The sequence below is a fragment of the Lonchura striata genome, chromosome 8 (genome assembly GCF_050655825.1).
Source record: "Lonchura striata isolate lonStrDom1 chromosome 8, ASM5065582v1, whole genome shotgun sequence".
Classification (NCBI taxonomy): domain Eukaryota; kingdom Metazoa; phylum Chordata; class Aves; order Passeriformes; family Estrildidae; genus Lonchura; species Lonchura striata.
This window is the reverse complement of record NC_140710.1, coordinates 31,816,217-31,838,926: the sequence shown is the minus strand read 5'-3', so window position 1 is coordinate 31,838,926 and position 22,710 is coordinate 31,816,217. Positions and strand designations below refer to the sequence as shown.

Sequence of the window (22,710 nt, the reverse complement as noted above, 5' to 3'; positions counted from 1 at the left end):
AGTAAAGACTTCCTTCAGGAACTTCCCATATATTAATTTTACAACTCAAAAATGTACAGAGCCTGTGATTTGACTTCTCATACGCTCCTACATTCCACCATCTCTACAGGCTACCCATAAAGGAGCACAGTCATAAGAACCCGGTGTATTAATATCAGACAGCAGATCACAGTGGTGTCACATATTTTGAAATATAGTAAAAATGATGAAAAAATGTGTCAAATTCACATGTTGGTGATTTAAATATTCACTCAATAGTTACCTGCAATTATGTAGAACATTTACTAACTGCCCCTTTAGTATGTCATAATTCTATTTACAAATGTAATACTAGTAGTTAAAAAACAAAACAAAACAAACACTAAACAAAAACAACCTCAAAAAACCTCAAACTTTTAAATGCTGCTATATCCATTTCTGCCCCCCATCCCAGCACAAGACAGCTTTTACTTTAACATTTCCATCTCAGCTGCCATTCTGGCACTTACTGTAACAGCTCTCACAGGCCCGTCCTGCTCCCGCATTCTGTGCCTGGACTCCAGTACCATTTACCACTCCTGGTTTGACATTATTTACATTGATCTGGTTGGGGTTTGGCTTGTTGCTTAAGACACAAAGCAAAAAGAACAACAGTGTTAATTGAGGCATGCAATTTTTTTATTTGACTTTTGAAGGTATGGCCCAAAATGGTTTGAAGACTCAAATTTCATTCAGCATGTGGCTTCCAGAACTAGCAATCTGACTTTTATGAACACACCATCTCCAATACTATTTTAAAAATATTGATAATGAAAATAACTATAATGATAGTTGGAAACAATTTACAAGACTTCAAAACCTTTTAAGAAACAATAAACCAGTAAAGTAAGTATCTTATTCACTATCCCAAACATGTGAATTCCGGAAAAACAGATCTTACTCATAAGTCCTCAACAGGAGAGATATTTTACTTAAATCTCCAAAAAGAAGGCTGAGGGCAGGAGCAGCAGGCAATGAGAGGCAACATCTGCTTTATTGAGGGAAATACAACCCTAGACTGCAGTCACAAATATCTCCATGTTGTCTCACAGTAAGGGTTTGCATCATGTGGCCACAATTCCCACAAATACACCCAACATGCAAAAACATCTGGGTCACCTCAGCTCATCCCTATACTCTCTTTAAAATGATGATTCAGGAAAAGCCAAGAAATAAGAGCTAAAACAAAAGCTACTGGTGGGAGCTGAGAATGGAAGGGCACCAAAACCTTGGCATGGAGAACAGTATGGAACAGCACACAATCTCTGCAGAGGAAGAGGTGTCAGAGGGGGAAAATGAGGCCTTCAAAATCTGGCATGGGAGGGAAAAAGGAGGAGAGAGGATTGCTACTTGCAGGGACAGGACTTCTGAGGAATGGAGGAAGGTGGAAGAAGTCATACATGAAGTTTCACACAAGAGCACACAAGGAGTTTATCAAACATGCAAGGTCTCTGGAGTTCTGTTAGGAGTTCACATTCTAGAAGCAGCGAAGAGCAGGGAGGCTTTAGAGCCAACTGCTGAACATGAGCCTGAATTGCAACGCTGGTTACATTTCTATCGTATTCTCTTACCTGAAGACTCAAGGGAGTGGGCATATTCCTTTTATTTCCTACTAACAAACCCATGATTTGGAAGCAGAAATATCTTAAAATGGCTTTCTGCAACCCCCTCTTCCTACACATCAGCTGCACACCAATACAGGAGTAATAGTGATTTCAGTAACCCAGAATACTTGCTGTGTTTCACCCAGGCTAGTGCTACAGAAACAGCATTGTGGGAATAGAGTAAAATTAATTTCTTTCTAATGGGCACCAGCATCAGGTTTCATGTACTCAGCAATGAAAACAAAGAGGTTCCAACTGACATAATTCTGAAGACAACTGAAAAGCTGATGCTGCCCTAGAAGCCAGAAAACATCCTTTTTATCTGAAAATGTCCAAGCAGATCCTGAGATACAGAGCTCAGTAAAGCTCCATTTTGACAGAGACAAAATAGGTTCTGCCATAAATGAACTACAGGAACCACACACAGGTTGCATAAGGAGGCAAGAGTGTGTTTGTCCAGTCCAGGAAAAACTTCTGATAGTGTTCTCACTGTAAAATTCAGAGCCTTTTTGCAGCAGAGAAAGCTCAGGAGGCCAAGTGGCACAGGAGCACTGTAAGTAGTTTGCTCCTATAGTGCACTGAGCAGCATATACACAGCTCACAAGCAGCAGAGATAAAAAAAATATATACATTTAGAGGAATTCACAAGCCTGAATATGTTTTCATCTCCTTCTGCTTATTACTTTGCCCAGCTCCTACAAAGATTAAAGTGTTTTGGGGTGCTTATCAGAAAGGCACAAAGTGGTGACCCTGCAGATGGCAGGAGATCTGAGGGCAGTTTAACAAAGGGCAGTTGAAAGAGGGAACATTCACGCTCCTCTGCTCCGGGATGTCACTATAGTAACCTGCTGCAAAAGAACTTCTGCCAATGATTCACGAGCAAACCCCATATGCAAACATTGCCCCGATGCTGCAAAACAAACAGCCCTCCCAGATGCACTCTGCTACAGGCAGCATTGCTCCACAGAGGAAGAGACTGAAGTAAAAGAAAACTAAGGCCTTGTGCTTCAACATCAGGCCTGTTGCTTCCCTTCTATACCTTGGATTTATTCCTCAAAAATACAGCAAAATAGTCTGACATCCATCAGTAAAGCCCAACAAAGCATGTCCAAAGAACTAGGACCAGAAAGGAGGATGATGGACTGACTCCATTATTTTCTCCAAAACCATGATCAAGCTTGGATTAAAACATGAGTGGAAAGCATGCACTGGTGAAAGCTGGTCACCAAACCATGCTGATCAGAAGGACTAACATACTATAGTTGTAGGATTCTGCAGCACTACAATTAATGAAGCTGCAGCAAGCACTAGAGAGTATCCTGCTCCAAAGCTACAGTCAAGTTTATGAGTGGTAGTAACAATAAAATTCAGGCAGATAATGTTTTCATCATATGAGAAGCAAAAAGCTCTTAATTGTTGATGATATGTTAATTAAACTTGTTTGATATCACCAAGGCCTGCCACAGCTATTAACAAGAGAATCAGATGAGTAACTGGATGAATCATTAAGCAATTAACGAAGCTGAAGCTAAAGATGCAAATAAGGTAGTGAGAATACTGATGGTGTGGCAAACTGTCATTTCCAGTTCTTGTATCAGGAATTAAAGGGGTTTCAGTTGTGAAGGAGCAGTCAGTTATGCTAGAACAGGGACCATGAAGTGCAGATTTCTGGGCTGTATCCTTCAGCTCTGTCCCAAGGGAAGAGATAGAGGCAATAAAGCACATGCAGAGAGAAGCCTGTCAACAGGTACTGAGACCCCTGCACAAAAAATACCCAACCTGCAGATAATCTTGATCCCCAGAGAAAACTGATACCCCTCCAGCAGATGAGTAGAAAGCATTTGACCCACAGCATGGGGATAAAATTTTTGTTGTTAGAAATAATTATAAACTTAATACTGTCCTGTGAATATTTCCTGTTATTGAAGAATGTATGTGTGCTGGATGCAACCAAACAAGTAAGAAATAAAGCCTCAGAAACAAAAACAACTTTAAATCCCTTTTAAAGCACATTTGTGCCATTTGCCTCTAGGCATCTAACTGAAGTGTCTAGATCCAGGCAACACAGGTGAGTTTTCCTCACAGTTCTCCAACCTCCTGTAAATACCCACTTCTAAGAGCAGGTCTAAAGACCATTAAACAATGCTTTCCGAATAGGAACAACTTTCTCCAACAAAATTGGGGATTGCCACTTTAACTAGCACAGCTATAGAGGGAAGAGCAGCATTACACCTTTTAAGTTTTCCATGTTGTCATGGACCTTTGCACAATGAAACAGGGAAGAAAAATGATCTTGCTCCTCAAGCAGAGGACAACCAAGAAACAGACAAAGGAATTATCTTCAGCTTGTTAAGCAGTTGCCCCTTGTAGTGAACCAAAGCTTTGACCTATTCCTCCAGTTTCCCTATTGGATTCACAAAAGGGGCACAGTAGGGAGAACAGCATTTCCCTGCTTCACAGCCTTTGAGAGACCACATTTGCAGCTTGTCAGAGTGCTTTGAGATTCTCAGATAAAATACTGTAAATAGAATGTATTCATTAACACATACAGATGTAGAGTTAAAAATTACATTTTTCAACAGTACATTTTGGAGACTGGAAATCGTGTGGAGCAGTTAATTCTTCTCTTTTTGTTCTCACCCCTTCTGGTATCACCTAGATGAAAGCAAATGAGAGAAAAGCCACACAAAACTGGATGTCTCAGCCTTCACAACTGCAGATGTCCTAATCCCAAGAAGCACAAGCTACACAACCAGATCTTCATCAAAAAGAAGATGGTATATATGATGCCTGTAAGACTAGTAAAACCAGAGTACAGCTTCCACAACAACCTAAGGAGTATGTCTGGGTACACCCTAGAAGGAGAAAGTCTGAGATGACATCTGCATGAAGGTCTTCCAAGCACTGCACTCACTTTGGAGGATGGCAGGACAAGGATGTGAGAATGTGGAATCTTTGTGCGTTCAGGCTTCTGTTGCTGCTTCAACACCATTCACACTGACACAGACAGTTCTACAGAAAATAACTGAAACATTTGTTTTTCAGTATTTCCTGAGTTTAACTGATTTTACACTTTTTCCTTTCACCAGGAAAGCACATCAGTGCTTTTCAGCCAAAGGACTTCATTGCAAAGCCATATCGACAGACATTAAGTTCTGTAAAGTCAACTACAAATGTCTGCCCCAAACCCAGGCTTATTCTTGGAAGAGGTAGAGAAATGCTTATACAGTCTGAGTCAGAGGTGTTTTTCTAAGACATTGGTATAGGACTTGATAACCTCACATCAATTACCTGTATAACCCTACATGTTTCAGTTACTTGCATTAAAAAATTGGGGCACAGTTTCAAGTTAAAAAATATAAACTCTAAAGCTTTACACAGAGCTTTTATTTTTCATTGTGTAACATGCATGTGACCTTTGAAGACAGCTTATATTATTTTTCTTATTATCTTCCTCCTCTCTGCTAGATTTTCCTATTTACCATCAGAGGAACAAACAAGAGCCATATCAATGGAAGACAGCCAGCAGGGAAAAAAAAGATGAAATTGTTTGCGCTTGATATCCCCCAGGGTCTCTCACTGACAACAATTTTACAGCAGTTACTGTTAAAATGGGTTTCAGTCAATCAGGTATTACACTTCTGCATAGGTCTTGTGACAGCCTACATCAAGTAATTTACTTCTGAGGTGACAAGTGGATCATTATGGCTTAAGCCTAGAAACAGGAATGGGCTCAATAACATGATAAGGACAAATCAATAACATTGATATTTAGATCCCTATACCGTGCATTGCTATTACAAGCCAAGAATATAATCTTCTTCTAGGTCACAAGATAATGCAAATGCCATAAAATCTTTATATGCCAGACCTTATACTCAAGCTTGTTAGTAGTAATGCAAAAAGCCTAGAAATATTTAATTGTTTCCACCTTTAGAGGTATTAATAACAAGAAAACAGAAGAACCATTTGATTAAGTAAGTCATGAAATTGCTAGTTTCCCTGATACACATGAAAGGATATTGAAGGAGAAGGAAAATGTATCCCACATTTTATCAATTAAATAATATGTAAGTTAAGGTACAACACTCATAAAATGAACTGTGACTGGAAATCAAAGCCAGAGACAGAAGAGCAGCCACGTGGGCAGAGCCAGGTCTTTTCCTGAAGCAGGGAAGTAAGTTGCTGATCTGATTATGTGTTCTGTAGGTAGGAAAAATAATTGCCTTGCTGAGGGACAAGATGCCACTCCAGGCAGCCATTATCAAGTGAGCACCACAACCTTCCAAACACAAAGCCCTCCCTCCACACATTATAATCCAAGAGAACAGCAGGACTGCCAGGCTCTCTCGTCTGCAATATCCTTTTGCATCTTCAGTCTAAATTACACTGCCTTTTGCTTTATGAGCTTATCACATTGTGAATTCATGTTTAATTTGATGCTCAGTGTCCCCCTGCAGAGTAACACCGTCCACAAAAAGCAATACTATTGAACAATTGTGTGACAAGAAATCTATTTGGCTTCACTCTGAATATTACACCTCATTTTTAGTAAATTCACCTGAGAGGTACTGACATATAATCATGGATCCTCTATTTTCAGAAGAAATAAGGGGCTGTCTTGCAAGCTAAATATAGAAAAATTAGTTTTATCTAAAATATCAGAACAGTTGGTAAAAGTTCATAAATATTTAAAAGGAGACAGCACAAAAGAGCAAAGAAGTTATTGGGGATAATACACAGGGGAATATATCTGGGAGTGAAAGTTGAAAAGTGAAAGGAAAGGGTAGACTAGAAGTTCTGCATTATAACAGCTATTGACTAGGCTGTGCAGAGGAAATGAAATATAAAACACATTTTACTAAAAATGTTGTTTTTAAATATATGTACACATATAAATAATTATATATTATTTTTAATATATAATGATATATAGCAAACAAACATGCATTGGTGATCCACTGCTGAGAAAAATTAAGAAAAACAGATAGATTATTGAACAGTTAATTAGCTACCCTTTGGTTCACAACCATGCTGACCTGCCAGCAAGTCCCCAACTTCCACTCAAGACAAAATTAAAAATTAGAAGATAAGTAACAGTCACTTCAGGATGGGAATATTACAGAGGATGCACGAAATGAGCAACATTTAGTACAACATCCTAACCAGGAAATAATAATATTGGTAGGACATGGAAACTGCTACACCAGTCCCCCTACAAAATAGATAGAAAACAAAACAAGAGATACTTACTAGTTGGGTATATACACTTGTTTTAGCTTGCTTTCTGCTTCTGCTGCTTTCAATCGTTTCTTTGAAAATAAAAAAGAAAATGGTTAAAATAAAAATAAGATAAGAGCCATCTTACCCAAGTCAAGTAGTAAACCTATAAGGACTTCAGCGGTTATTTACTGAGCAGCTACCAGTAAATCTTCTTCCAACAAGAAAATATTCACTGAAGACAACTGTGGGCATCACATAACTGTAGCTTTTCAAAAAAGTCAAAGAGATGCAAAGCTAATATAAATGAGGACAAAATTTTAATTCCCATTCACTTCAAATCAAATTCCTTTTCAAAAAAGTTTTTATTTCCCCTGCAGAAGAAAATCTGACATGTCACTTTCAATTCTCCATAACATTCAACAGTTAGACACTAAGAGATAAGCGCAATGCAACCTATCCATCATAGTTCCTCAACAGCTGCACCAATTCAAAGTTTCAAGGAAGACTTCTGTGTGGATACCCCTAAATTTCTGAAGGCTCAGTGACACAGGATATTTTATCTTTCTTTCTTTTCTTTTAAGAAGATCAATAACTCCTTTTATAACTAATACCTTCACCATTTAAACAGTAAGAGACACTCTGAGATTCAAGTTTTCTCTTTATTACATTTGCCAAATAAATTTAGGGTGAACCTCTGTAAATCTCTAGTTGAACCTCTGCTCAAAGCTGATACCAGCTGTCTGAATAAAGCTGTGCCCTGTTTTCCAGACAAACCATCAGCATGGGGATATTCCAGACAAACAGGTTAGCTTAACATTTTCTATGCACCAGCCTCAAGGTACAGTGTAGGAAAATAATTGTAAAGCTGAAGTCAATATCTTCATAGAAGCAGGAAGCACCAGAAAACATAATAAAATTGAAGAGTGTGTCACTCAGAAGCCGGACAAACATAAAAATTGTTTTTACAGAGACACCACAGACACACAGAGAAACAACAAAGTAAATGTTTCCTGTAAGCATAAAGCTTTTACCAGCACAGTTTTAAACAATGATTTTCCATAGGACGCTCTTGACAGTTCCTCACCAAAGCTCTCTGGACTACTGAAGAATTTCCCTCTTCCCTTTTCCTGCAAATAACAGTCACCCTATCTAAGAAATCAAAGAATGAAGTTGTCAGACAAGAGAGCAAGGAATGAGAAAACAGAACCTCTGAAAGTTATCCCAAGACAATAGCTACAGCTACAGAGAGCTGCACTCCTGGCTGACTCCTTTCTGCTGGCATTGGCCAGTTTCCCAGATTGCCTCTGTTAAAATTAACCTAGGACAAGAACTCCTGCCTGAAAACTGGCCTCAAGAGAGCCCAACCAAAGGCATGCAGGAGACAATCCTTATCAATCCTACAGATGTGCAGCAATCAATAACACACATCTTGCTGCCAATCAGAGATGGAACTTAAAAGGTTCTCCTGAATATGAACTGCATGTTCAACTGAATATTTTCAAGAGACCATAACTGAGAACCTTGATGTTAGAAACAAAAGCATCCAAAGAGGAGCCCCAAGAAGTGCTGTCACCATGATTCTCCAAACAGCATCAGAAATCCTCCTCTACCTTCCAGAGACACTACACAAAAAAATCATCCTTTTAACAAAATGCATGCTCAGACACACTCCAGCTCAGGAACTGGAGCCTGTTCCACACACAACCTCAGCTGAAAAAGAGGACTTCATGCTCCAGGCACAGACTGCCATGGGCACTTATATCAGCAGATTAACAGCTCCAGAGCTCATAGTGCCCCCAGGAAATACATGGAAATCCAACACCAAGACACTGCCAAACAGCTTAAAATACCGCTTGATGACCAGTACCAGAATCCAATTTCCTTGAGACTGGAAATTCAGGAAACTTACACTGATAGAGGACTGTAGTGTTTTTTAAGTTTCTAGATTGTGAGAGGAAAAAGCTGCAGTCTTCTTAACACCTCCCAAGGGGACTGTCTGGCATCATTATGTTATGACAGTTTTGGAAATGTATGAATGCAAGAGCTTCATCCAAGCACAAAATATTACCAGTAACTACAACAACCCTTCTGTACACAACATAAAGCCATTTGCCTTGGGTTTGTGGCTAATTTAGGGTATTAAGCAGTATTTTAGTAAACAGGTGATGAATGTTAACATCATCCCACAGATTTCCTTTGTGACTGATGACTGTGGAGCAAGCCCTGAGCTAAGAACTGCCCTAAGTCACCTGGACCTCACAATACCCTCCTTTCCTACAGTTACCTGGGGAGCAGCACAGCACACAGCTAAAGGCACACACCCCTATGACAAACAGCATACCAGGAAAATTGAGGGTTTCCAGAAGGTACCACAACGTCCTGGGTAAGAAGAGGCTTTGCACCAAGTACCTGTGGCTGTGGGCAATCAATAGACCAGATATGATGTGTTTCCTATTTCCTGACAGTGACTGATCCCAGAAGGTACAAAAGAAAGGTGCCTGAAATGCAGTTGTGCACAATTTCAGAATAATCCCTTCCCTGAGAGAGTGCTTTGCTAGGTCCTTTGTCAGTTATTAATTGATCTGTGCCTGAAGCATATTTATGCTATAAATTCTTAATGCTATCTTATGTAATTATGAATGTCCTCCCTCCCAAGAAAAACCCAGAACATCTGTAACTTTTCCTAGTAGTTTGGCCTTAAAAAATCTTTTTCTGAGTTATTTATATACACAGATCTTAAGTATATCCTCTTATTTACATCATATTTTCCTCATCTATAAAAGGAAGATACTACCAACTTATCTATCCCACAGGACCAATGGATTAAAATACTAAGCACTGTACATTCAAGTTGGTGCAAACATCTGTCTTTTATATATCCTCTGTCAGATTTGATATCCTACCCATTGAGCTTGAAAGAGTTTGATAATAGGTGACATATCAGAGCAAATGTTTGTGGTCATTTTCTAACGAGTGAACACTTATAAAGAGGAAATAACAGAAGTAATCCAGGAACACTAGATATTTCAACATCCACAACACTAGAGTTAGGTTGGTGGATCGCATGGGGATGCCTAAGACATCCTCAAATATTAAGCTTTTATTAGTTTATGATAGGAAACACAAATTACACCTTCTGCGTTCAGAGGAGAACTTTCACATTGTTTATTCTTTTTTCAAACCTCGGAGCATACAAGTGTTGAGCACACAACAGAGGTCAGGGAGGTGGGACAGAATAGGGAATTAGTCTGTGATGCATTTGGGAGAAATGCTCCCAACTGCTTGTGCTCCAGCAACACAACTCAGAGTGGACGGGTTCTACCTATGGTCTCTGGCAGTTCTGGCAAGGAAGTGACTGAGTTCCATATTACCATACATTTAACAGGAGGTGTTTGGGGATAATACATCCCATAAACATGGAAAAATCTATCACTTATGTTATTTCTACACTTCAGCACACAGGACTTTATGAAGGCTGGTATATTAAGACATCACTCACAGCTCTGGACTATGTACAAAGCAGGCTTACCCCCGTTCAGAAAGATGTTTTCTAGCTGAACCCAGAGATCCCAACTTCATGGAGTCAAATGTAAGGGCATTTCCACTTTCCCCAGCATGTTCTCACCATAAAGACCTTAAAACCAACTTTCAGTGTTTATTCCTCCTATACTTCTCTAATGCCACTTCCATATAAAAAATAAAACAGTAGAAATTGATAGTATTTGATCTTCCCCTTGAAGTTACCTGCTCCTCAGAAACAAATAAAAATGTGAAAAGTACATTAAAGCCTTTAACTCTCAGAAGGAATGTGACTAATTTAAACAGTCATCTGCCACTGCCATGTCTCAAGCATGTCTAAACCTATGGAAAGTTTAATGTTTTAAAGTTTTCAGGACTTCCCCTAATGATAAGCACAACAGTAGAAGCATTTAGTCTTTAAAAAAAAATCACCCTGGAATTCACAACTATGTAAGAACTCAACCTCTAACCAGATGAAAATGTAGGTATAGCCAAACACCACATCAACCCTCAGAGCTCTCAAATCACTGAGAGAAGCCAACAAACAGCTGTCAATCAGTCAAAGCCATTTCAAACCTTCCTTAATCAGAAACAGACACTCTTGTGTACTGACACAGGAAATCTGTCCCAGGAAAAGAACATGTTCAAAGGAGACCCAGGATACTGAATTTGGAATGCATCACCCTCATTTTGTTCAGGAAGTTCTGAAAGGTTGTTATTGACAGGACAGATCCTGGAATCACTATGGACAGGATCCTGTACTAAAACACCAGTTCTGTGTTGTAGAATTAGTCCTTCTAGCAGTTCTGTTCTTGGAGGGTCAGTCCTTCTCCAGATGACTGAATTCCTACTTATGCTGGTAATCTTCAAAAGCATGGTTTAGCTAAAGCCAAATAAAAATTACTGGATAAGTGATCCAAGTGCATGCTGCAAAAGAAGCCAATTTGAAGACATCTCCATCTCAGTGTCCTACTCACAAGACAAGTCAGTGCTGCACTGAGACTTCTGATCTCAGGTACACCAAGCATGAGTACAAGCTACTGTTCAGTCCTCAGAACAGGCCTTCTGTCAAAGGCAACTCAAAATGTCCCTTCCTCAATGGCAAGAAACAGAGAGATTCTGATTCAGTATTATGGCAGTATTCCCTCATGCCAAGAAAACGTCAAGGGAAATACAGAAATCCAGAAGGATGCAAACAGCTCCCAACTAACTCTTGCTTCTTCATCCAAGCAGGCAATTGGTTGGTGACACAAATCTTCATTCCTATGTTTTGTCACTCACAGAAATAGACAATTTAAATGAACTTTTAATGTTCATTCAACCAAAGATTTTACAAAAATAAGCAAGTTATTAATACTTTTATTAAATCCTGTAAAATACAGACTTGGAATATAATTTAATCATGTTCTTGGAAAGAGGGAAGTGGAAGTGCAAAAACTCAAGGTACACGCTTTGCATATCCTTACTTGGTATACTTGCAATACCTTATGTACAAAAATGCTGTCAGCCCCAGAATAATTTTGTGGTATTAGACCAAGGGAAGAGTCTGCACAGAACAAACACTATGAAGAAACAGATGGAAAAATGGCAACAGATGTACTTTGTCAAAGACACCGCACTCATCAAGTAAAATATAAATGTAATACACCATTATTTGAACTACAATTTCCTATGCTTTCTCTTTGTGGTTACATATAGATAGCTCTCTCAAGCTTTTTATAAATATTTCATGGTATTATTTGCTTGTACAAGCTGGGAATTTGAAATGAGGTCTTCAGCTCAGTTCAGACCTAATTGATGTAGTATCTCTGCACTGCAACTTCTCCCTGTTCAGCTTACACTGTCCTCTAATTGCAGAATCTCCAAGTGAAAGTTTTCCTAAAATCCTACACCCTGGTAAAGTCCTGGGCAGCACATATAAGGTACAGCATAACCATGAGGAAAAAACCCAATGCACAGAACAGAACAAACCAGTGTAAGAAGCTTTAGGCTTAGTGTGTTTTTTAACTGCCGCAAGGACAAATAATTTAAGTCTTCACATAATTATCTCCTCTGCAATTCTGCCTATGCAAAAACAAACTTTAGGAAAATGGAGAAAGCAATGGGGAAGGAAAAATCATAAGCATTATTCTTCCCCACCACGCCAGCTTCCATTGCCATCACACATGTCTACCACCCACTTCCTAACTGGAATTAAAAGTTTCAGTCAAAGAATGAACTTGGGGAAATAGTAGAATGAGGATGCCACTAATACTTTTATTAAAAGTAAAATATAATTGATGCAAAAAAGAGTTCTCATTTGTCATGAGGGTGCCTCTATAATTTCAACAGAGCACCAACCAGAAAGAAAATGGTAAAAATAACATTACAGTACATGGCAAACATTGGTCAATGCTTCAGGCACCTAGTCTTTACCCCAGGCTGAATTTCCAAGGAAACAAGTTGAGGCAGGACATTGCCACAACTCCACTTTTTCTAATACTTCAGCTAGATGTCACATCTTAGGACTGATAATTATAATGAAAAACACATTTAAATTTCTCCCTTCTTTTACTCGGTTTTCCTGTTAAATATTGTGAGTAGTTTTCCGCAACTGATACTTTGCAAGAATTTGCATGCTGCTTGCATTGTGCTTGCTTTATTTCAGGGAACAGTCAGCCCTTGTATTTAAACAAGCAGAGATAAAAATTATTGTAAACACTACTCAAAAGTTGATTCTCAAGTATAACAAGTCTGGGAATTTGAGCCAGTGACACTTCCCAGGTAAACACTTCACTCACAGAGCTTACATGGTGCAGCCTTCTGCATCTGCCATCCAAGTCATGGGCAGCAGTGCTGGGGAATTAGGTGAGGCCTCCTGCACAGCAACTGTCCCCCCAAAAAGTCACTGAAGGGAACACTGACCTTGAACTCCATAGTCAAAAAGCAACTGCCCTGCCATCCTTCCTCTGCTGAACTCCAAACCAGACATTAGAAAGCTCTGAGCAAACAGGGTAGCAGCAAACATGAAAAGAATGCGCTCTTGCCAATGCTGTTTGTATCTACAGAAGGGCTGATGAGTTTAGGGACAAGAGATTGTTCTGATCACAACAGAACTCACCTACTGGCAAGGCTGAACCCCAAGAGGGAGAACAGAGACACAAAGCTTGGTTTCACAGGCAAGAAAAACAACTTCTGTTAAAATGAAGGAGATGATTCTGACTCTCTTACCTGCTGAACGTATCTGTCTGTAGTTTTCCACATATAGTAATATTCTATAATGCTTGTTAAGGACTTCCATGGGAGCTGGGGACACAAAGGAAAAGCAGCATTTATTGAAGGGAGCTGGCACACAGTCTCACTGAAATTCACAGGATTCTTCTGACTGATGGTTGCAGCAGTCTTGCAACTACTAGCCCTCCTCAAAAAAAAAGACAGTCTGAATCTACAAAGAGGATTAGATGCACATGGGACCTACATTAAATTAAACGTCCTTTCAAAATACTCTGAGCTTTCAATGTAAAAGTGGAACAGGCTGCAGGTAAATCTTCATGCTGCACTGGCTCACAGGAAAATATTCCAGAGAGGCACAATGTGGAAGGAAGCCCACAGGCTCAGACTCTGCTTCAGCAGCAGTAGAAGCAAGAGTCACAACTACAGTATCACACTTCTGATATGCCTGGCTTCAATGGAGCTGGCCCATTAAAATAAAAAAACAAACCAAAACAAACTACTAACACAATCGTGCCCTGTCAGCTCTGTTCTCTGTGTGAAAAGCATGAGGATTTCAGCAGGACCACAGAGAATTGTTGCTGTTTCCAAGTCCCTCTAAGAGATTAGAGTACAGGACAAACAACACTGAAACTACTTGTTTTGTTCCAGAGGATTTGAACAACAACACAGTGAAATTTGGCTCTCCTTACAGTGCTCCATTCAATCTGCATGCTCAGCACCTAGGGCAGTGCTTTGGCCAAACTACAGGACAATTCCCTTGGATGCCCAGGATTCCTTTTGAAAACTACCAAAAGGCCCTTTCTGAAACCACACTGTAAAGGTGACTACATTTTCATGCTTCAGAAGGCCAAATACTCATTCTCCTTCAAATACAAATTACTCTAGAGCAGCTTGGCTATCCCAACAGTTTCCTACATCCTCCCCCAGCTGTAGGGGAACAGATGATCCTAAATTAATGTTTCTACAGGAAAAACTATTGTCTGTGATTTGAAATTCTGACTGTACACCAGGTTGTCACCAGTATGAGGTCTGCCTTTCCCCACTTTACAGCAAGAAACACACTCCAGTTCAAAGTCTCCTTGCTCAACACAATGAAAAACACAGTTTAGACAAGCTGCAAGCCAGCTCTGTCACCAGAGCCCGTCATCACGGAGGCCCATTTTTATATACTTACAAAATCTTGCTGAATGTCAGTGAAATCTTTTCCATATTTTTCTAGTGCTTCCTCGAAGAGGTTTGCCTCTGAAGCAGACCACTCCTCCATCTCATCTCTGCACAAGACTGGCCCACCTTGTGGCACAAGTGCAGAGATTGCCTTGGAAATGTCATAGACATTTTTGTGCAAAGTGTCCATAGCATGGAACTAGAGGGTTGGAAAGGAGAAAGAAATGTAAGGACAAGTATCTGGGGGGAAAAATGTTCAATGGTGAAACAGCAATGACAAATTCTGCACTGAGATGGGAAGGTGTGGCATTCTTTACCTAAGGAAAAGTCAGTAAAAGCTGGTTCCAACCTCACCCTGACTGTAGCTGTCAGTGTACAAACCTAACATTCACTAATAGTGAGGTTTGTGGAACACAAGCTCTTGTGTGTCAATTATTCCTATCAGCTCCTCACCAGCACCACCCCTGCAGCACTGGTGGTAAAAAGATGCAGAGGATAGATCCACTTCCCCCAGGACTGAGCTACCATCCCCAGATGGGGCATGGAGATAAGAGGTCCAAGGGCGTTTCCTCACAGACATAGCCATGCATTTTCTTTGTCAAATAACCCACAAAAATTTAATATATGAAAAACAAGAGCAGCAACACATGTATACATTCCCCCTCAAAGGGCAGAAACCTCAACAAAGATTCAAGTTAAGTCACACATCACAGCTGAAAAGGAAAAAAGAATGACTCTCAGGGGCAAATACTCCTCAGAAAGCCAAGCTACAGCTGTCTGCAACTTGTGATTTATAAGGACTGAGGACATGCTGCGAGGGAGGAATTGCTATTAGTAAATGAAAGCTTGGCTTTATTACCCTGTTTCTGCAGTTTTAATCAGGATGTTATTTGCCTTTCATCATACCAGTTTTGTGCATGTGCATAATTAACCTACACTGTTCTAGACCAGAATTTGCTCTACATATAAGTTTACATTACTCCAGGAATGAGGTGAGTTTGATAACAGTTCTCTGGACACTTCATATATTTTACTCAAATTTTCATTAAACTTTCTGTAACATAGAAGTTCAAGGTTTTTCCCTTTCCTCGATTGACTCAGCAACATTTATGATTATGAAATGTTAACTCCTCAGGTAATCTAAACTGAAGTAATCAAAGAGAACAGCATCAACTGACATTTCTTATCTGACCAGAAGCTTTTCCCCCAGACATCCTTGGTCAATCTCGCCCAAGGATGCCTGGGACAGTCTGGTGTCGGGGAAGTGATGAAGAATGGCATTCTGGCATTGTAACATTACAGACAGGCAGACAGTAATTTGCCTTCTTCTCAAGACAGCTACTGAGCCCATGCAAGGGATGAGCTGTCAAGCATGTCATCAGAATATTTTAATAAAACTAAGGAGAAAAAAAAAAAAAAAAAAAAAAAAAAAAAAAAAAAAAAGCCTCATAGTATTATCCATGATGGATCATAAGAGGCACAAGGCCAGAAAAAGTTACTTCATCTGTAACTAAAGGATTCCTTTACAAAGGCAGGGTCTGCTTCACAGCAAGCCACAACTACAACCCATCTGTCTCTCTCTCTTTGCCAACTATTAATGCTGAGGTGAATATTTTGCATCTCTCACAAACTTAAGGTCTTCTAAAGATAAGGTCCTCTAAAGAAAATCTTACCAGTGTGATGTCCCTGGAGGCTGCTGCAGCACTCATGTGCAAACTTGGCTGTCTGACAGAACTACTGCAATCCAGGGCTCGGGCAAACGTACCAACAGACCTGAAAGAAATTAAACGCAGCGTTAACTTCGCATGCAAACCAGCATAAATATAAACACCCAGCCAACACTTTCTGAGATGAGCAGGCTCCATTTCCCAGTTACAGGATTACATGGTTTGGTGCTCATTCTGAGCCAGACACCATTCTCTTCAAATGTGGTTTGTCATTGTGAACAGTTTACTTAATTCATATGACTGAAGAGGTTTAGGCATAGCAGAAGATACAGAGAAAGACTCAGGTCACCAACAGGGAGTTTTGAGCTTTTCTCTTATCCCTTATCTCCCAACAGACTTGAGCTGCAACAGGAGCAGAGCACAAGTAAGCTTTATGAATGACAAAAGTCTCCACAATGGCAAAGAGCAGTGCAGAGGCAGATGCAAGATCAGGCACAAAAAATGCAGCAATGGAAGTATTTTTCTAAAAGTTTCAGAAAATTAGAAACTATTATTTTACAAATTAATGTACTACATATATACCATAAAGCCTCCACAACACAGTAATTGTCAAATACTTCACAACTCAATCTCTGCATCTGAGACCAGAAGCCCCGTGCTCTTCATCTTATTCCTACAGAAATTAGTTGGAGAAACCTATAACAAACATTGGATCTCAAATTTCCTCCTCCCCTGCCTGCCTGCTACACGACATGGGTGAAACACTTGTGCTCCTGCACATTGAACTGGAACTGAGCAACATCCTCTGAGCAACTACAACAACAAAATAGGCGGGTTGGGGTTTTTCCTCCTCCACTGAGGTCTCTTCCCCAAACTAGCTGAGAGCACAAAGGAACACACTAGTGCCAAGCAGTGCAGGACCAAGAAAAGTAGATGTTTGAGAAGTTGTCACCAAATATCTAATTTTGGCCAAAAACCGGCCTCTCCCATCAGAGTGTCTGTGGCAACTCACACCTCACCCTCTTCCCAGCCTCCCAGTCACTATGCCCATCCCTGCCCCACAACTCCCCTGTGCCCAGCTTTAGCTGAACTCATACTGTGTATGTGTGAACTAATTATAAATGCTGTGCTGATTCTGAACAGAAGCAATTCTTGCACTCATCTTTGCAGTGATTCTCATTACAGCCTGCACCTTGCAGCAGCAAACCCAGTGGGCAGCACTGAACTGCCAGAAAGAACCCCTAAAACCAGCTCTGCCACCAGAAGGTGGAAACTCCCAACACAAAGCAGCTCCATGGTCATTACAAACCAAACCACGTGAAAACCTAAGAGGGGAAAGGAAAAAAAAAAGGCAGACAGAGCCAGGATTCATCTATAAAAGTACTACCTAAAACACAGAGAATTTGGAGAGTGTTACTGTGTATTTTTTCCCCCTAAATTATTCAGTCATCCATTGCTATGAGAGTCTAAAATTCAATACAGGCTTCTGTTTATAGAAATGGATACCAACAAATTAGTTCAAGAACCTTTTATAAAGGAAGAGCTGATCAACAAAGATTGCTTTGGGCTTAAATAAAAACAACATCATTAGAGACCTGCAGGGTTTTTTTTTATTGTGCCTACCTCTTGGAATCTAGGCATTAGAAAGTATCCTCAGCCCATCATAAGCATTTACCAGAATTCTTAGCAAACCATTAATGGATGTTAAAGTGTCACTGGTTTTGAAAAAAACAGTAAATGGACAGAGCAAAGAACTGCCAAGTCTTCTGCATGTTGACCAAAGTATTCAAAAAACCCTATCAACTACAGGATCATTTTCACATGCAACTTGCTTTGCTTTTATGAAACCAAGTTGTAAATCTGAGGAGCTATTCCTGAAGTCATGCTATTCCCACAAAGGCATATAACATGTACGTCATCTTAAAATGGAGCAAGTAAATCAAGCAACCAGAATCAAGCAACTCCCATTAATAAAACAAAAAAGAATATGAGAAAGTGCTTGGAAGAGTTACAAACATTTACTTCTTCAAAGGAGAGGTGCTCTTACCTTGCTACCACAAGGAACTGGTCTATCTGCTTGTCTACTAGTGGGTTAAAGGCTTCCCAAACTTTTGTTTCAAGTTTTGACTGATCTCTTCCATCATCCTCACCTGGTTGAAAAAAAAAATCAGAAGTATTTAGTACAGATCTTTCAAAATATGAGTACTTTCTGGATTATTTTTTTTATCTCACAATAATGTTACTGTTAGCCCATCTCACTCACTCTGCCTAACAGGCCACTGTAGAAATTTCACTCACTTACTTGTATGTGACTATTTTAGCTTGACAGACACAGCAACACAGCTCATCCAAACTGGACAATCAGATTTTCACAAACTGATATCATAGGATATGTCATGGGAAACAGAGTGCATCTTTCTCCAAACTAGAAAGTTTCTTTTCAGCTTCTTTCCCCAGCTCATCGCTTTCATTCCTTATCTTGCAGCAGTTCCAGAAAACAGACACACTCCAAGCTGCTCTGAGCAGGCAAACAGTAGCTGGTTCAACCTATCCTCAGCTGCTTTCTAGTGGGGGGAACCATGGCATCAGACACTCTTCTTTTCTTGAATCTAGATAAGCCAGAATACCCTGGCAAAATACAGGAGCTACTGAGACTTCTTTTTTCTTTCAGCTTCCTTTAAAACATCTGGCAATTATCCTTCTCTGAAGCCCCATATTGGCCCACTGAGGGAACAGGATGCCTTTCAGATTAGTTCATCCTCACTTAGGAGACTTGCCTAGCTGTTGAATAAATACTGGTTTCACAGACAAATTAAACAAGAAATCTGACCCTTTCTTTTGCCTATTTTAACATGAAACTAACAGTGTCAGCAGAGCTTCTAAGCAAAGGCAGAAGCATCTCATTGCTTCCACATCTTGGCCCATCCAGACTGGATGTGGTCTTCCCAACACAGGTCACAACCCTCTCTCTCTTAGGGAAAGCTTATGGATAGGCCTTTCCCTCTGCATTATACAGGGCTCAGGAAAGAAGAATTAGATGCCAACAATCCTCATCTCTCTGTTTTTCCACCCGCTTTTGGATCTGCAGGGTAGTGCAGAGACAAATCTAAAGTTAGTTACTATCTGATAAACATTCCTGGCTCCTGCTACTTCTCCCTCGTCCTCAGGCCAGTGTCCTCATGGTCCCACTGCTCCATGACATGGTGGGGGCAGGCTGAAGTCTCAGCACACGCTCCAGCCAGCAAATTCTTCCTCCTGCCTTTCTGCAGGTGAGAAGTCTAGGCTGGCAGCCAACACTGGGATGGGGAGAGGGCTCCAAGGAAAAGGCACCCAGCAGTAATGGGCAAATTGATGAGGGCAGACAGCATTTAATTGGCAGTAATTTGGGAGGGGCTCTTATAGGGAAGTGAGACTTGATTAAAAACACAAAAGGCTTTACAGATGTGATGGAAATTTGTCTTTCCCATGGAAATTCTAAAATCTCTTAATAAAAAGAGTGCAAGCTCCAAGAGAGCCCATTAATTCAATTTATTTAAACAACTTTTATGGTTTGGACAAACACCCATTTAAAGACCCGTTTGCAAGAGAACTAATTGCCTTCAGTGGGCAAGAGCCTCAACAAACCCAGCCACTGCTGCACACATGGCCTGGCAGTGGACACCATCTCCCACACCTAGGCAGGCCTCACACAGAAAAGTGGCCACATTCATCATGAACTCTTGACAATTTAAATAAATTACAGAAATTACCCTCTTTTAGCAAGTCTGTTATATCTGCCTGGTATCTGTTTCCAACTCGAATCTCTCCTTTATCAGCAAGCAGAGTCTTTTGTTGAGGATCATACACTAATGAATAAAAGAAGAAATCCTAAAAATAAAACAAGAGCAAAAAGGTAAACAGTGTTACTAGCTTTTACTTTCATCTTTGTTGCCATACTACCAAGTTTTTACAGTTTAAGTGTGGTTTCATTACTTATATATAGATTTTAAATTTGGGTGAAAAAAAGAACCACCCATTTAAAAACTGCATTTAAGTGCTGCCACTTTCTTCTATTTTGCAAGTGTAAGCTCTCAACAGCAGCCTCTCTCAACATACAGCCTCTCAAACTGAAGCAAACAAAGCTCCTCTTGCACAGGCAAGGCTCAGAAGGACCAGGAGATAAGTTTTAGTCACATCAGCTGTTTTAGAACACAAAATTGCCACATCCCATGCAATTCCCATATTCCAAACCAGGAGGATTAGACATCAGTGACCCATCCACACAGAAATACCAGCACAAATTAAAGCATAACAGAGTGATACAGCCAGACCAATGCAACCCCACAGAGGTGTGAAGCCCTAGACAAAGCCTGCAGCCTCTGCTGGGCTTGCTCCAACCTGTCAATGTCTCTCATGCTGCAAGTCCCAAAGCTGGACAAAAACCTACACAAGTGGTCTCTCAAGGGATGAAGTGAGGGGATGAACCCCTTCCCTCCATCTGCTGCTTACACTCCTGCTAATACAGACCAGGATGCACACTGCTTTCCTTGTCACAGGGATGTGTTGCTGACCAATTTCTTGCCTGCTATCATCTAAGCTTAAACCACCACATTTCTTTCTGCTTGTTATTAGGAGAGGGGCAGCAGATTTGGCAGCAGCAGTAATTAGCTGCAGGTGGCAATCCATTAATTTGTTGCTTTTATTCAAGTAGATGTGGAAAAGGCTAAAATAGCTGCTTGGCTTCTGCTACCTTGGTGTGTAAAATTAAAGCAAGAAGGCATTCCAGAATGAGAATGTTCTGCCAGGGCAGAGAAAGGAAACAGCCAACATTTTTAACTACCTAAAACTTTAAGTAATTAAACTTTTCTGCATGGATAAGTACTTAGCTATAGCTATGGACCAGGTATGCTCCATCAAAGTATAGTGTGCAGTTCTGGGCAGGATTAACGCTCTGGAAGGACAGGGAACAACAGACCTTTTGTAACCTCTGTCCACAGCAACATGGTCACCAGAAGAATTGTCTGAACAGAAACAGGATGTACAGCATGCCATTTTCCACATCTCAGGTTTCTGGCTTGTTTTTTCACTCCCCTTATTTTTGTGGCATTAGCAGGCACCCTGTTTAAATACATCTCATTTCATGCTCACCTCATTTTTCCCTTTCCCTATATTTGTACATGTCAACAGCATGCAACAAAAATTAGGACAAAACCACCATGAGTTTCAAGCCCTGATCAGCTTTATGAAGAGGTGGCAAAGGAAAAGAGAGTAACCCAATCTGTCATGCAAAGCCCCAGAAAAAGAAGAATTACAGTAAGTTTCCACAGTAACATAGCAAAAATTCTGGAAGACAACTGAACTTCAACTGGAAGGGTTGCCTGTAGTTGGTTTTGGGGTCAGAGGATTTGACTGCATCCTAAGCAAATGATACTTTTGAAAAAATTCCTACTGCCACAGACACCAGGGTCAAGTTATATCAACTTACGGGCAGAAGGCAGCTTCAGAGCACATGAAAACTCATTTATATCACATCTATGTAAAGAAATCTGGGTCTCCTGCTTCCTGACACACTCAAAGCTCAAGATATTGCAATATTTTGAGAATGTATCACTGTGGAAATAAAACGTAGGGAAAGCTTTTGTCTCACAGGCTTCCAGGTTATAAATACAATGTTTAATTTGTTCCAGCTCCTAAATAGCTGAGTGCAGGACAATGTATATGCAGTGCAACATTAATGCTTTGCAGGCATGTTGCCCAGCAAATATGCAACACACTGCAGTGTAACAACACAGTGGGCCCCAAAGAAGACCAATTCCACAGACAATTTCTTTGGTCTTTTTTGGCCAGGGGAAGTCATACATTAAGGAGGAGGTTTCTCCCATGATATCTGACTGTTAGATGCCCTATTGCTTTTCTTTTATTGGTTATCATTATGAATTTTCTCTACAAAATCTCTATTAGTGTCAGGTCAATTTAAGTCTTGTCCAGGTTTGTCTCAAATCAATCAGGTTGAACAGAAGGATGAAAATCCTCTGGTCTCTTCTCCCCATCCAGAGCCTCCTCAACACAGGAGAGATGAAGTCTGGGGGACCAAGTGTGAATCCAACAGAGATTGCAACCCCTAGAGGTAATTCAATACCACTGCCATCTTCCCTCAAAGACATGAGATTCATTCTTGCAGACTGAGTGGGTCTGCTGAAAACATTAACACACGTCAGCTTAGTGCCAATGCAAACTAAGAAACAAACCAGATCCTTGTGTACTCTAAAGCACGTGTGAACTCCTGACCACCACTATGTGATGAGAACAATTTTTCACAAAGG

At 40.3% G+C, this 22,710-nt stretch overlaps 1 protein-coding gene across 3 annotated transcripts in view; it reads right to left on the bottom strand.

Annotated features, from left to right (window-relative positions):
* The window catches only part of MTA1 (metastasis associated 1), a 73,835-nt gene that overhangs the window by 24,690 nt on the left and 26,435 nt on the right, over positions 1 to 22,710 (bottom strand). For all 3 annotated transcript variants that reach the window (XM_085586892.1, XM_085586893.1, XM_085586894.1), the window contains exons 6-12: positions 20,158 to 20,275; positions 18,456 to 18,558; positions 16,415 to 16,514; positions 14,752 to 14,940; positions 13,575 to 13,649; positions 6,876 to 6,934; positions 489 to 604 (exon numbers count right to left, since the gene is read on the bottom strand). In XM_085586892.1, the coding sequence (XP_085443018.1) occupies positions 489 to 604; positions 6,876 to 6,934; positions 13,575 to 13,649; positions 14,752 to 14,940; positions 16,415 to 16,514; positions 18,456 to 18,558; positions 20,158 to 20,275 (760 nt within the window). The remainder of the gene's footprint in view (positions 1 to 488; positions 605 to 6,875; positions 6,935 to 13,574; positions 13,650 to 14,751; positions 14,941 to 16,414; positions 16,515 to 18,455; positions 18,559 to 20,157; positions 20,276 to 22,710) is intronic.